The sequence below is a fragment of the Gobio gobio genome, assembly GCF_949357685.1.
Source record: "Gobio gobio genome assembly, chromosome: 23".
NCBI classification, from domain to species: domain Eukaryota; kingdom Metazoa; phylum Chordata; class Actinopteri; order Cypriniformes; family Gobionidae; genus Gobio; species Gobio gobio.
The window spans coordinates 39,584,868-39,600,604 of record NC_137119.1 but is presented as its reverse complement, the minus strand read 5'-3'; the positions used below and the strand labels follow the sequence as shown (position 1 = coordinate 39,600,604).

The following is a 15,737-nucleotide window of genomic DNA, read 5'->3' as shown; positions in this document are numbered from 1 at the left end:
ACATGATTACAAGTAACATGATTAGAAGAATAAACATTCAAAAGCTCTCGAGAGTATACCCAAGAAATCATAAAAAGTTGCTCAAAACATCACAAAATAAAACACACAAATGAATAGATGACTAAAGATCTTTAGGTTCTTACAAAAATAACCTGTAGCTTAATAGATCGCAGTTTTCATCATTTTCCCAATACAGTTTGAAGTACATTTTTCTTTATCTAGCCATGATTATATTCTGTTTATCATAATCTGATGTGTATTGTGAAAACCACTGTACAAATAAATGTGAATTGAGTTGAATACTTTAACTCTGATGTGTTTGTAGCTCTGCAGGTGAATCTGATGTTGTCGTGGGGTGACCCTCACTATATGGGATTGACGGGGTTAGAGGTCGTTGGTAAGGGCGGTGAGAGTATCTCTCTTGATGTCTCTATGGTAACAGCATCCCCCCGTGACCTCAATGACCTCCCAGATTACAGCAATGACCTTCGAACTCTGGACAAGTCAGTGAATCCGGGCTTTCTCTCGCAGAGACGTTCTGTATATCTCCGTTAAAACGGAAAGCATTGTGGGTGATTAAAATCCTGTTTTCTTTCTCTCTCAGGTTGTTTGATGGGATGAATATCACGACAGATGATAAACACATGTGGCTGATTCCCTTCACGTCCGGCTCTGATCACACACTCACTGTCAGGTTCGATCAGCCGCAGACCATCGTTGGATTCAGAATATGGAACTACAACAAATCGCCCGAAGACTCTTACAGAGGGGTGAGAAATCTGGCCTTTGTTATTCAAGCAAGTTTTGGGACATTGTTCTGATGGTTTCAACAACTGTGATCTAGTGTTTTAAAACGTTCACAGATAGGCTAGCTAAGAATACATAATAATTATATTTTAATTATGAATTATAGCTTTAAGGGTGTAGATAGCATAAATAGGAAATGTACATGTTTGAGAATAGCTTAGAAGTTAGGGTAAAGGGAGAAGAAATACGTAAATTAACTTACTCTCTAACCTCTAATTCTAGGAAATGATGTATGGCCATATTAAAGGGATAGTTCAACCGAAAATGAAAATTCTGTATTATTTAAAGTTTATTATTACTATAAACATGTATTAAGATGCATGAAAAAAAGTTTAGTTTGTAGATACTGCACTTTGCCTTTGCAATAGTGTTTTAGTTGTTTAAGGTCATCCAAAGGCAGAGTGCAGTATCTGCATTTTGGGGGTCAAAGATCACATCGGTGGTCATGGTTTTTATCTATAAAAAATGTCTTCCTAAGAAGGCAATACATGAATGCATTACCACTAATCTACCCACAACATGTTTGACTGGCTGGTGTAAAAACTTTAAAGCCATTTTTCTCAGTTTCAGTGTTTGCGTAGTTACTGCACTTAGCCTTTGTAGGGCAGTATAGATTTTTGCGTTTGCTTAATGCAAAACTCGGGTGCTTCTTTGTTTTTGCATGATTTTCCAGCGCTTTTTTCCCTTCATATTTAACTGAAATTTTGGCAGGACACAAAACGCAGGTAGCGGAGAACGGGTCTCCTTGGGGGAGGGCCTTACCCATTCAGAAAAGTTTTCTCTTTTCGCCCAGTCTGAGTTGTAGGTTGTAAATCGTTTTATCTTTGACACTGGCGGTGGCTCATCCGATTTTGTTGCGTTATCCTCCTAGTCCGTCTCTCCCCCCATTTCACAAAACTGAGTTAATATAAAGTTTTAAAAAAGCTAGCAACTGAACACTGTTTTATCCTGCATGTGCGTGGATGCGTGCGTGCGACCGACAGCACACAGGATTGGATACATAACCATGAAGAAAACACAGTAACAGTATAAGGAAACGGTTTAATTTGAAGCCAGGAAATTCTACTTTAGAAGTACATTTTCACAAAAAAACGGGACAATTTGTGTCCCGGGAAAGAATATACATTTTCCGGGACAGACGCTCAAAAAAGAGAACAATCCCGGGAAAACCGGGACGGGTGGCAACGCTAATTATGCTATTTTAAAGGGATAGTTCACCCAAAAATGAAAATTGTCTCACCCTCAAGTTGTTCCAAACCTGTATGAGTTTCTTTGTTCTGCTGAACACAAAAGAAGATAGAGTGAAGAATGTGTGTAACACAGCAGAGAGAGCAACCATTGACTACCATAGCATTTTTTTCCCTACTATGGTAGTCAATGGTTGCTCTCTCTGCTGTGTTACACACATTCTTCACTCTATCTTCTTTTGTGTTCAGCAGAACAAAGAAACTCATACAGGTTTGGAACAACTTGAGGGTGAGTAAATGATGACACAATTTTAATTTTTGGGTGAACTATCCCTTTAAAGGTTCCTAATGTTGTTCTGGGGTCTCTTACAATAGGTTTACATGCAAGGTTAAAAGTCTGTTGTGATTGGTCCACTCTGCTCTGATTGGTCAGATGGCCCAGTCTGTTGTGATTGGTCTACTCTGCTCTGATTGGTCAGATGGCCCAGTCTGTTGTGATTGGTCCACTCTGCTCTGATTGGTCAGATGGCCCAGTCTGTTGTGATTGGTCTACTCTGCTCTGATTGGTCAGATGGCCCAGTCTGTTGTGATTGGTCTACTCTGCTCTGATTGGTCAGATGGCCCAGTCTGTTGTGATTGGTCTACTCTGCTCTGATTGGTCAGATGGCCCAGTCTGTTGTGATTGGTCCACTCTGCTCTGATTGGTCAGATGGCCCAGTCTGTTGTGATTGGTCTACTCTGCTCTGATTGGTCAGATGGCCCAGTCTGTTGTGATTGGTCGACTGCTTACAGCACGGGTGGGCAATTCCAGTCCTGGAGGGCCACTGTCCAGCTAATCAATGTCTTCAGGATTACTAGAAGGCTAGAGGCTGGTGAGTTTGATCAGGGTTGGAGCTAAACTCTGCAGGACAGTGGCCCTCAAGGACTGGAATTGCCCATCCCTGGCCTACAGTGATATGAACAGTAACGATGGCGTCAGTTTTACTTTTTCAGTTTGAGTCCTAAATCTTTGGAAGTGTATCAAAGTGGATTTGCTTTGGCAGCAGAAAATGAACAACACAAACCAAACTCTTCCAGTCTCAGCTACAACTGCAGTGTTTTAGGGCGGGGCAAAGTAGACGTTCACAAGTAGCCAATAACAACCATAGACGGTTACACACCTACATTGTTTTGAGCAGGAAGTAAGACTGGAATTACTGGCAACATGTTTCAGGCAGCTCAAGAGTCAGTTCTTTTAATCCATTAATCCATTTATCCTGCACTGTGATCTTTAAAACGTTGCAGACGTTTTACGTTCACAAACACATTATATCACTCACTACATGACGTTAATATCTGAAAACGCATAATAATAAACATCATGTGTTTCCTCCAGGTGAAGGTTGTGCATGTGTTCCTGGACGGAGTGTGTATTTCTCCTCTCGAGGGGTTTCTCATTCGCAAGGGTCCGGGTAATTGCCACTTCGACTTCGCACAGGAAGTTCTGTTCCTGGACTACCTTCAGTGCAACATGAGCACGTCCGCCCTCACTGCCACCAGCAAAAACACAGATGACCCGCATGCTCACTGGTACAGCAAGCTTTGGGTATTATTACAGACGGCTTTGCTGAAAACATATATACATATATATATATCCCAAGACCATGTGTGCTTTCAGGGGTGGAACCCGGAGAGATGAGCTGGCCAGTATGGATTATGAGGCTCCATTGAGGCCATGTGGATGTATCCTCACTTTTGCTCATCTCAAATATCAGTTCCTCAAATTACATCTGTCCAGAGTCTTTAAAAATTATTTAGACTTTACAAGCAAAGTTAATGTATTAGTCATAAATGTATTGTCGTCACAAAAGGTATTTTCTATTTTTCCATTGATCCGTGCATTTGGATCATTTCTGTGTGTATGTGATGAGCTTTTCCTTGACTGATTGTGTGTCAGTTATCTTCCAGTTGCAGTTGTTGACAACGTGGGGCGACCCGTACTACATCGGCCTTAATGGACTGGAGTTCTATGACCAGAACAACCAGAAGATACCGCTCAGTGACAACAGTATCCTTAATTAGCACACACACACACACACACACACACACACACACACACACACACACACACACACACACACACACACACACACACACACACACACACACACACACACACACACACACACACACACACACACACACACACACACACACACACACACACACTCTCACTCTCACACTCACACTCTCACACCCACACACAAACACACACACGCTCTCACACACACTCACACACACTCAAACACACTCACACACAAACTCACACACACACACACACACACACACACACACACACACACACACACACACACACACACACACACACACACACACACACACACACACACACACACACACACACACACACACACACACACACACACACACACACACACACACACACACTCTCTCTCTCTCTCTCTCTCTCTCTCTCTCTCTCTCTCTCTCTCTCTCTCTCACTCACTCACTCACTCACTCACTCTCACACACAGACACACACACACAAACTCACACAGACAGACAGACACACACACACACACACAGACACACTGCTTTATTGTTGAATGAACTTTGCCACATCGCCACTGTTACTGAACTGAATCAACTGAATTAATATGAGCTAAATAAAAACACTGCTTCTTTAACAGTTTGTTTCTCAGACATCGCTGCGTTCCCCGACAGCGTGAATGTGTTAGATAATGTGTGCGGTGACGTCCGCACACCTGATAAACTGATAGATGGGATCAATAACACACATGATGGGCGACACATGTGGCTCGCACCAGTGCTGCCTGGACTGGTGAGGACAAACTGTGTGTGGATCTGCAATCATGCACTCTTAGGGAAAAAAGGTTCAATGGGATTCTAAACAGAACTCAAAGGGTTCTTTAAAATTGAGCCAAGAACCCTAATGTCAAAAAAGGTTCTATATAATTCATTAAATTAAATCAAAATACATAAAAATTTAATCATTAAAACTGAATCCATAAAATGATCCCATGATTGTCACCCCTAAAATGTTGTAAAGGCTATATCGAACGTTTTCTTCTAAGAGTGTAGCTTTATAAAACATCCCATTGGGATCATCTGGAGGTTTCTGTGAATGGTGTGATTTATAGTACAATGTGCTCATGAAGACGTCAAAAACTGCTTTATTGTTCCTTCCCTCTCTCTCATTTACACGTCTCTTCAGGTGAACCGTGTCTATGTCATCTTTGACCAGCCAATGACTGTTTCCATGATTAAATTATGGAACTATTCCAAAACACCTCAACGTGGAGTCAAGGAATTTGGGGTAAAACACACACACACACACACACACACACACACACACACACACACACACACACACACACACACACACACACACACACACACACACACACACACACACACACACACACACACACACACACACACACACAGACACACACACACACACACACACACACACACACACACACACACACACACACACACACACACACACACACACAGGTTTGTTTTGCTATCTAAGTGAGGACATTCCATAGGTGTAATGGTTTTCATACTGTACAAACTGTATATTTTGTCCCCCTACACTACCCCTACCCCTAAACCTACCCATCTCACATACACACACACACTACCCCTAAACCTACCCATCTCACATACAAACACACACACTACCCCTATACCTACCCATCTCACATACACACACACACTACCCCTAAACCTACCCATCTCACATACACACACACACTACCCCTTAACCTACCCATCTCACATACAAACACACACACTACCCCTATACCTACCCATCTCACATACACACACACACTACCCCTTAACCTACCCATCTCACATACACACACACACTACCCCTAAACCTACCCATCTCACATACACACACACACTACCCCTAAACCTACCCATCTCACATACACACACACACTACCCCTAAACCTACCCATCACAGAAAACATTCTGAAATGACATATGAAATGTCCTCATATTTCATGTTTACGCTGTAATACTAGTGTAATACTCGTGTCATTATACAAATTTGTGTCCTCTTAAATCACAAAAACAAACACACACATACACTTGCACACACACACTCTCTCTCTCACACACACACACACACACACACACACACACACACACACACACACACACACACACACGCACACACTCTAAAAGTTTTTCACCAAAGATGAGCTCAACACAAGAAAGAAAGCAAATTGCTGTGTCATTAACATATTTTAATGCAAAATACTTTTAATATACTCTACCGTCCAAAAGTTTGGGGGCTGTACGATTTTTTCAATGTATTTGATCAAAAGTACAGTAAATACAGTGATCTTGTGAAATATTATTCCAATTTAAAGTAACTGTTTTCTATGTGAATAAATATTCAAATGTAATTTATCCCTGTGATCAAAGTCCTTGCTGAATCAAAACATCAAAGATTTGTTGTGGTGTAAATGATCAGTGATAATAGACGTTTACACAGAAATACGTTTGTATACGTTGTTCATTCTGCTGTTTTTCTGTGTCTGATGTGCTTTCTCAGTTTTGACATGTTATGTGTTTGTTGATTTAGCTCCTAGTCGATGACCTGTTGGTCTATAATGGGATTTTGGAGTGTGTGAAAAACGTTTCTCGGGGAATTCTGCCCACCCTGGACCCCGTCGTTCCTCACCACACCATACTGTTCACAGACAACACGCGAATCACACACCGAGAGAAGAGCACAATCAGGTACAAACACGACACTCAATATGGTGCTTTTTTGTTTTTATCGATCTGAGGTCATGCAAATAATGGCAAAATATTCATTTTTAGTTAAATGTACCCCTTCTGGAGTGTTCTTAAAAATGTCCTCTATTGTATCAGACTTTTGTAACCTCTATATTTAAGATTGCATGAGTTACAAACCCTCATAAATGCATTAAACACACAGACACACAGCTTAAGAGAACACTCAATGCCAAACTCAGACAGAACACACACACACACACACACACACAAACCCACAACTGCTGTTGACTGACTCATTGTTTGGCCTGATCGCTCTCTCTCATGCCCCAGGCATGATGCTAAACAGACCGGATGATGACTTGAGAAACTGTGTGTGTGTGTGTGTGTGTGTGTGTGTGTGTAAACTGTATAAGACTCTGTGATCACTCTTATCTTCACTCTTATCTTCAGGCAACGGCTCACTTTCAGGCTGCATTTTTGTCCAATGATGCATTTTGCGTTCATGTAAACAAGTGGCTCACTGCATCCAAAATCGCATACTATATCAGGGGGTGTCTAAACTCGGTCCTGCTGGGCCACTGTCATGCAGTTTAGCTCCATCTTGCCTCAACACACCTGCCTGGAAGTGTCTAGTCAGACCTTGGCTGCGTCTGAAATCTCATACTCTCTCGAGTAGGTACTTTATTGAATAAGTAATTACTTTACAACCTCTAAAAAAGTATGTTCTTTATAGTATGAATATGTGTAGTACATACTATATTCGCCATGTTGCCCTTATCATGTGACCTACCAGCGTCACTGTCATTAACAAATCCTACATAAAGTGTCCTTATGCACTACTCGCTGGAAGTAGTAGGTCATCCAGGGACTTTTTGCCTACTCTTACGAGTACTGTGAATTCGGACATACATGATCTGAGCTACTAACACAAGCTCTTAAAGCTCCGCCCTCTTCTTGAAAGGGAGCCGGGAGCAGCAGTTCATTTGCATTTAAAGGGACACACACACAAAAACCCGCAGTTTCTCTTGAAGCCGATACGGAAGTGACTTAAACTGCAGTTCATGGACTGGCCACTAGAGACAGACTCCAGAAGGAGCAGAATCTCATTGAGCTCATGTTAAAATGCCCAACTTTACAGCAGAAGAACACATGTTTACAGTATGGGACAAATTGTGGTTTTGGTCTATACGGCTAATTTTGCCCTTCATGACGACTGTGAGGGGGGGGTTGTTTTAAAGGGTTAGTTCACCCAAAAATGAAAATTCTGTCATTAATTACTCACCCTCATGTCGTTGGACACCCGTAAGACCTCCGTTCATATTCGGAACACAAATGAAGATATTTTAGTTGAAAGCTGATGGTTGAGAAAGGCTTCACACAGGCCTCCATTGGCATTCAGTACATTGACACTTCCAAGATCCATGAAAGGCACTTAAAACGTCGTTACAAAGTCTATCTCACCACAGTGGCTCTACAATAATCATACAATGCGACGACAATAGTTTTTGTGCGCAAAAAAAAATCAAAATAACACCTTTATCCAACTTGTTCTCGACTTCCGTGTATGCCTCCACGACGCATGCGCGAGAATATGACGCAGATCCGGCGTTCGGACATATGACCCAGAAGCGATTTGTTTACGAGCAGAGGAAGACGCGCGTGTCTAAGCTGTTGGATTCTACATTGATCGTGCTTTAGGTCTCGGCGTAGTGCTCAAAATGGGGCTTAAGTATGTATTTCATCGATTCCCGAACACCGGCGCTACGTCATATTCTCGCGCATGCGTCGTGGAGGCACACACGGAAGTCGAGAACAAGTTGGATAAAGGCACAAAAACTATTGTCGTCGCATTGTATGATTATTGTAGAGCCACTGTGGTGAGATAGACTTTGTAACGACGTTTTAAGTGCCTTTCATGGATCTTGGAAGTGTCAATGTACTGAATGCCAATGGAGGCCTGTGTGAAGCCTTTCTCAGCCATCAGCTTTCAACAAAAATATCTTCATTTGTGTTCCGAATATGAACGGAGGTCTTACGGGTGTCCAACGACATGAGGGTGAGTAATTAATGACAGAATTTTCATTTTTGGGTGAACTAACCCTTTAACTCATTCGTTTACACTATATAAAGCCTTAAAGTTCTGCATAATTAAGGGTGTGGCTACTTTGAGTGACAGGTGGATAGCCATTTATCTGCTGTCTGTTAGTCATCGCGTCACCTCAGCTCCGCCCACGTCCCGCCTCTTTGCCCATTTTCTGTTATCCTGGAGTGACGCGCTGCCAAGATGGCGATGGCCAGCTCATCCCTTCTTTACGCTTCAAAACTGCTCTTCAGAATCCTATGGGTGACGTCACGGACTCTACCTCTAAGTGACAATTTTAACATACTATAAAAAGTGTGACTCTGGACCACAAAACCGGTCATAAGTCGCATGGATATAGCCAACAATACATCGTATGGGTCAAAATTATCCATTTTTCTTTTATGCCAAAAATCATTAGGATATTAAGTAAAGATCATGTTCCATGAAGATATTTAGTCAATTTACTACCGTGAATATATCACAAATGTATTGTTGTAAGTAATATGCGTTGCTAAGGACTCTCACTTTAAGAGCCAATATTATCTGAAACCAAGTAGTTGGGACAATAATTATTTTTGCATACAAAATCAGAGACTTTACACTTTCAGATCATGCTTCTGTTGCATTATTTTCACCCTCTAATGATTCTGCACAAATTGTGTTTACAACAAAAACAGCGCACATGCGATAACTGATTTTAAAAATACCCATTGAGGGCGTCAAGGGCTAAACGAAAAGGCTACCTTTGTTCCAAATGCTGGAACTTTTGATTACTTAATTACTATCACCACAAAATTTGATCCAGATGCAGCTCACATGTAGGAGAACCTCATCCAAAAAATCGTATTGCCTTCCTGAATTATTGCATGTCAAATAAGAAAGATATGTAAAATTATAATATTTTTTTTTATATATATTTGTTTTGTTTTTATCAGCAGTTTCTCAGCACGAGAATGTCCAGTTGTAATGTAATTTATATATTCTAAAATTTTAAAAAGTGTTCTATCAAACGATACCTACCTTTTGACTCTCCTTGCTATAGTTTTGGAGTTATGAGTCTTTACTTTTGTTCACTCAGAAGTCTAAAAATGCCTTCAGGTCTTAAAAGGCGATTTTCTCAATATTTTGATTTTTTTGCACCCTCAGATTCCAGATTTTCAAATAGTTGTATCTCGACCAAATATTGTCATATCCTAAGAAACCATACATCAATGGAAAGCTTAGTTGATGTATAAATCTCAATGTTAAAAAATGACCCTTATGGTTTTGTGGTCCAGGGTAACAAATGAGCTGTGGGGTTTTTTGAGCTAAAACTTCACATACACACTCAGACATCAGAGACTTATTTTACATCTTGTAAAAAGGGGCATAATAGGACCCTTTTAATTGAAGTTGAGCTGAACTCTACAGGACAGTGGCTCTCCAGGATTACGATTAGACACCCCTGCTGTATATAGTCGGTACTACACTTGGTTTGAAACTTACTTTGCAACCGTTAGAAAAGTATATTTATATAGAATGAAAGTATGTGGTATGGACATACTAAATCCGTCATGTTGTCATTTGTCATGTGATTTTCGGTGTCAGTTGCATCACTGCCATTCACAAATCCTCTCCCGTGGCCTCATGGGATAGTAAAGTGTCCTATGCACACTACAGAAGTAGTAGGTCATCCGGGTACTTTTCGCCTGCTGTACTGTGAATACTCAGCTCAGATACTGTTTTTCACCTACTATATAGTACGGAAGTAGGCGGACACAGCGCCCCTGTCACTCAACTCATTGATGGAATGTCTGTTGTTATAGCAACCACGTGGAGGACCAGGATGTGAAATTGACCAATGAGAATCAGATCATTCACCAGCACAAGAAGAAACAGACAGCGGACCCAGGTGCACAAAATCACCATCGCACGCACGTTTAATTAACTCGACGAGGACATGCATGCACTTCCGTTGTTTTAGATTAAGCAATTATGATTATCTCTTAAAGCCTACCATAAAGGAAAACTTAGTTTTGTGAATGTGTTTAATTTCAGCTCTGCGGCCCAAAACCTGCATGACGGACGCACGGAAACACGGAAAGCAGCGATACTGAGAGCAAGACGGCGGGGGTTATGAAAGCAGGTTTTCTTTTTCTCTTTCCCTCTGGGAATATTTGGAAAACTCAGTGACCTCAACACACACACACACACACACACACTCCAACTGTATGATAAAGCTGTATATTTGTTTTTTTGCTATGATGTTGTTGTATTACACTTGACAGTCATATATTTGAAGTAAGTGTCCTTTCAACCATGTCTTGTGATTTTGGATTGAAGTTCATGCGCAGTGTACACCAGTACATTTCTTTGTCACGTCTGTTAAACTTCAGATAATATGAATTTATAGCTTGTATATCCTACAGCCATATTTGAAATATTTCGACAGTCTTAATTGCGTAGAAATTTCGTAATATATCAGCAAAATTATTTCAGATTTACACAATTTCTAAGTCTTTCACAGTTCATTCCAGACACTTTTACAACTATTATGCAAATGCTGCCAGTTTACCTCAATTTAAAGACTGTAAATATTATTAAATATCACCTATACCTTTATTGTTTGTCCTATTTTTGTCTTACGACTTGAACTTGGGAGAAAAGCGTTTACAGCAGCGTAAACGGAGATTGAATTCTGATACTTTCATAGCTACAGATGCCGATTAATCCTAATCCTTGAGCAAACTCAAACATCAGAAACCCAGTTTTCATCTGAAGCCTAATCCATAACGGGAAAATTCATGTCAATTCCAGAGCGTTCTAGCAGTCGTTGCGTGAGATTTGATGATTATAATAGGACTTACATGTTTTGTCACTCACTCAAAAACTTGAGTTTGGACAAAAATGAATGTTACCTAAATGCTTATGACTTGCAGCATAAAGCCTGATCCACTAAACCATTTATGTTGTACAAGAACTGCCGACTTAAACGAGGGAGACCGTCTGACCATCTAGTTTTCTGCTGATGTCCTTTGGAGGTTTATTTTTTTTGTGCAACATGCATTGAATGCCAAGCAAAAAAACAAGCACGCAACAGCAGAATCATGTTTCAATGCCTGAGAATTTAATGCAGAATCTGCAGCATGTAAATAAGGAATGACATTAACAATCTATCTCCTCCTCCAGCCTGACAGGTGCATTTTAAAGAAACTTTGATAAGGCCCTGCTCGGCTGGGGTGAGACGATACCACAGACAGATGAGTTTCGGTTCCCCTGATGCTGTGTTTTGGAGATCTTCAGATCTTCCCTGGAAACGTGCCGTCGTCCCTCTGAGAGTCCCATTTCTCGAGCTGAGTGACACACCAAATATTGAGAGTAAAATATCTTTATGCGCAACTCTGCTGCTTACGCTTTGGGCAGAAGTTGGGAATATTTACCCAGGAAAGGGGGCAGAGAGACTTGTAGACCCTCTTGTACCAGTCACATGGGGCGGTGTCCACACCTTTGGCATCCAGAGCTTTTTGGCATCGATAAAAATCTATTAAAAAAAAATGTATTCTTTAATTTGGTACCATAGTCATTTCATGGTATTCTTTGAAGGTGAATCTCAAATACGGGTTCCATTTAAAATGTGCTTGGAAATAATAGAAAAACTGTTCTAGGCCTCATTATCTTTATGCAAAATTTAATTTCCTCTTTTTTTCTTTTGATTTTGAGGTGGAAATGTACATACACTACTGTTAAAATGTGTGGGGTCGGTAAGATTTTTAAATGTTTCTGAAAGTCTCTTCTGCTCACCAAGGCTGCATTTATTTGGGGGAAAAAATGCCTTAATATTGTGAAATATTATTTCAATTTAAAATTGCTTTTTTCTCTTGTAATATATTGTAAATATTTTAATTTATTCCTTTGATCAAAGCTGAATTTTCAGCATCATTACTCCAGTCTCCAGTGTCACATGTTCCTTCAGAAATCATGCTGCTTAATTATTTTGCTGAAACTGTATGTTTGTGTGTGTGTGTGTGTGTGTATATATATATATATATATATATATATATATATATATATATATATATATATATATATATATATATATATATACTGTATATGTACGTATATGTGTTTATATATACACTATATTGCCAAAAGTTTTGGCACTTTACATGCACATGAACTTTAATGCCATCCCACTCTTAATCCGCAGGGTTTAATATGGAGTTGGCCCACCCTTTGCAGCTCTAACAGCTTCAGCTCTTCTGGGAAGGCTTTCCACAAGGTTTAGGAGTGTGTTTATGGGAATTTTTGACCATTCTTCTAGAAGCGCATTTGTGAGATCAGGCACTGATGTTGGACGAGAGTCTCCGCTCTAATTCATCCCAAAGGTGTTCTATCAGGTTGAGGTCAGGACTCTGTGCAGGCCAGTCAAGTTCCTCCACACCAAACTCCTCATCCATGTCTTTACGGGCCGATGCTTTGTGCACTGGTGTGCAGTCATGTTGGGACAGGAAGGGGCCGTCCCCAAACTGTTCCCAAAAAGTTGAGAGCATGAAATTGTCCAAAATGTCTTGGTTTGCTGAAGCATTAAGAGTTCCTTTCACTGGAACTAAGAGGCCAAGCCCAACCCCTGAAAAACAACCCCACACCATAATCCCCCCACCACCAAACTTTACACGTGGCACAATGCAGTCAGGCAAGTCCCGTTCTCCTGGCAACCGCCAAACCCAGACTCGTCCATGGGATTGCCAGACAGAGAAGCGTGATTGGTCACTCCAGAGAACACGTCTCCACTGCTCTAGAGTCCAGTGGCGGCGTGCTTTACCCCACTGCATCCCACGCTTTGCATTTTCACTTGGTGATGTAAGGCTTGGATGAGCTGCTCGGCCATGGAAACCCATTCCATGAAGATCTACACACTGTTCTTGAGCTCATCTGAAGGCCACAGAAGTTTGAAGGTCTGTAACGACTTCTGCGCACTGTGACCCTCAGCATGGGCTGACCCCGCTCTGTTATAACAATTGCTTCCACTTTGTTATAACACCACTAACAGTTGAGCGTGGAATATTTAGTAGTGAGGAAATGTCCCGAATGGACTTATTGCACAGGTGGAAACCGATCACGGCCCCACGCTTGAGTTCTCTGAGCTCCTGAGAGCGGCCCATTCTCTCACTAATGTGTGTAGAAGCGTCTGCATGACTAGTGCTTGATTTATACACCTGTGGCCGTGAAGTGATTGAACATCTGAATTCAGTGATTTGGAGGGGCGTCCCAATACTTTTGGCAATTTAGTGTATATTCTTTGATAACTAGAAAGTTCAAAATAACGCCATTTATTTGAAATCAAATCTTTTGTAATATTAATATCATTCTTGCTAGGATTTTTTTCTGACCACAAACTTTCGACAGGTAGTGTATGTTTCGAATGGAATTGTATTAATTAATCATATCAGTTTTTAGAGCGCTATGTGCCAAGTTGCACATTTATATCATATCACAAGTATATAATAAGTTCTGTTTTTAAAAAAAAAAGTATTTTAAATAGCCAAAAACAATTCAAATGACTGGCGTAAATGTAGACCCACCTGAAAGTCGTGAAATAATTAGGACAAGGACAATTGTGCCCACAGTACAAAAGTTTAGTCACATAGACTGATTTTTGACTGACCCAGGTAGTTCTGCCAGCAGTTTTTCGTCTGGTTCTGGTTCGGGAAGCGGGTATCGAACGGTGCCGTGCGGTACTTCTCCAGTTTCTGCTGAATGTCCTCGGCCATGACTCGCGCGGTCCCTTTAACACATACAGATAACTGTGTAAATACTCCACATCTGTAGCACCCTAAAGACCAAAACGGCTGAAGATCAAACTATAACGTATCTCGAGTCGACACTAAAACGATCTTAAATAAATGCATCATATTCACAAACAGATGAATGATCTGTCACTCGCAGCACAATGCAGAGATATTTCAGAAAAATGCCCATATATGTCCATAAAGCTGCTTTAAGTCAGCATGAAAAACATTAGCTCATGAAAGTATTTATATTATATCTAGCCTATAATGATAGGCCTAGAACAGGAAAAGTGCGTATGACAAAGATACCTATACATTAATATATTTAATTGAGATTCCAATAGCGCATCTAATGTATGATGTTTCATTTATTATTCAATGTAAATGCATATTCGTTTTGCATTTTAAATAAGTTATACCGCTTTATAGGCGATGCCCTCGACATTATGATCACCACAGATTGTTACACTTTCGCTTTTAATGAGAATCAATATCTGATCTCGTATTGAATAATGTATGTTTTTCAATAAAAGGCGTTAAATTACTGCATGCAATGAAAGCATTGTATCATAATGAGTTTTACCTGTGTGAGGCGGCTGGCTGTTGAAAGTGACTTTTGTTCAGTGTCGCACAATCCTCATCCACTTGCTGTGAGTGATAGTAAGTGCACTTGAGCGCTCGTGCAGTCTTTTACTCGCGGTATGGCGGACTCAGGTCACATTGATGCGATGGGATGTACTGTACTTCACCGGGAAAACACCAGGCGCCCTCATGTGCTTGCATAGATGTGCAGTGTATAGATGGAAATAGCAAATGCATATCTTAATCTTGCGTTTATTTTATGTGAATTCACGTAACCTTCAGAAAATCAGTCCATGTCCTAATTTCCTGTTGTTCGCTACAGCAGGTTAATATTTAATCAGCTGGAGGAAATAATGTTTATGTTTGCATTGGTTGTGGAACTGCTGCACTGGGGTGCATTGCTCATTTTAAACAGGATAACACTGGAGAGATTATGTGGAGCTAAAGGTAAAAAATAACATTAAAGAAGTTGCTCGAGTCTGTGAATAGAACCCAGGGCCCCTGATTCCTTTATGGTACAGAGTT

At 40.7% G+C, this 15,737-nt stretch overlaps 2 protein-coding genes across 2 annotated transcripts in view; one reads left to right on the top strand and one right to left on the bottom strand.

The window, feature by feature from the left end:
• katnip (katanin interacting protein) overlaps nt 1–11,953 on the top strand; it is a 44,154-nt gene extending 32,201 nt beyond the window's left edge. The window contains exons 18-27 of the mRNA XM_079806326.1: nt 326–503; nt 605–770; nt 3,370–3,563; nt 3,652–3,716; nt 3,931–4,041; nt 4,697–4,836; nt 5,230–5,331; nt 6,622–6,779; nt 10,668–10,753; nt 10,900–11,953. Of these exons, the coding sequence (XP_079662452.1) occupies nt 326–503; nt 605–770; nt 3,370–3,563; nt 3,652–3,716; nt 3,931–4,041; nt 4,697–4,836; nt 5,230–5,331; nt 6,622–6,779; nt 10,668–10,753; nt 10,900–10,958 (1,259 nt within the window). The 3' untranslated portion in view covers nt 10,959–11,953. The remainder of the gene's footprint in view (nt 1–325; nt 504–604; nt 771–3,369; nt 3,564–3,651; nt 3,717–3,930; nt 4,042–4,696; nt 4,837–5,229; nt 5,332–6,621; nt 6,780–10,667; nt 10,754–10,899) is intronic.
• cox6b1 (cytochrome c oxidase subunit 6B1) lies at nt 11,947–15,343 on the bottom strand. Its single transcript, XM_079806327.1, has 4 exons — nt 15,214–15,343; nt 14,507–14,626; nt 12,282–12,382; nt 11,947–12,194 (listed from the first exon to the last, which is right to left on the bottom strand). The coding sequence occupies exons 2-4, from the start codon at nt 14,610–14,612 to the stop codon at nt 12,141–12,143; spliced, it is 261 nt and encodes an 86-aa protein (XP_079662453.1). The 5' UTR covers nt 14,613–14,626; nt 15,214–15,343; the 3' UTR covers nt 11,947–12,140.
• Nucleotides 15,344–15,737: the final 394 nt, after the last annotated feature.

Bases quoted from the DNA above. Each gene is read 5' to 3' on its own strand.
- cox6b1 (XM_079806327.1), bottom strand. From the start codon at position 14,612: ATGGCCGAGGACATTCAGCAGAAACTGGAGAAGTACCGCACGGCACCG. The intron at 12,383-14,506 runs GTCAGTCAAAAA...TTTTTTTAATAG, and splicing joins CTGCTGGCAGAACTACCTGG to ATTTTTATCGATGCCAAAAA. The intron at 12,195-12,281 runs GTAAATATTCCC...TGTGTCACTCAG, and splicing joins CTCTCTGCCCCCTTTCCTGG to CTCGAGAAATGGGACTCTCA.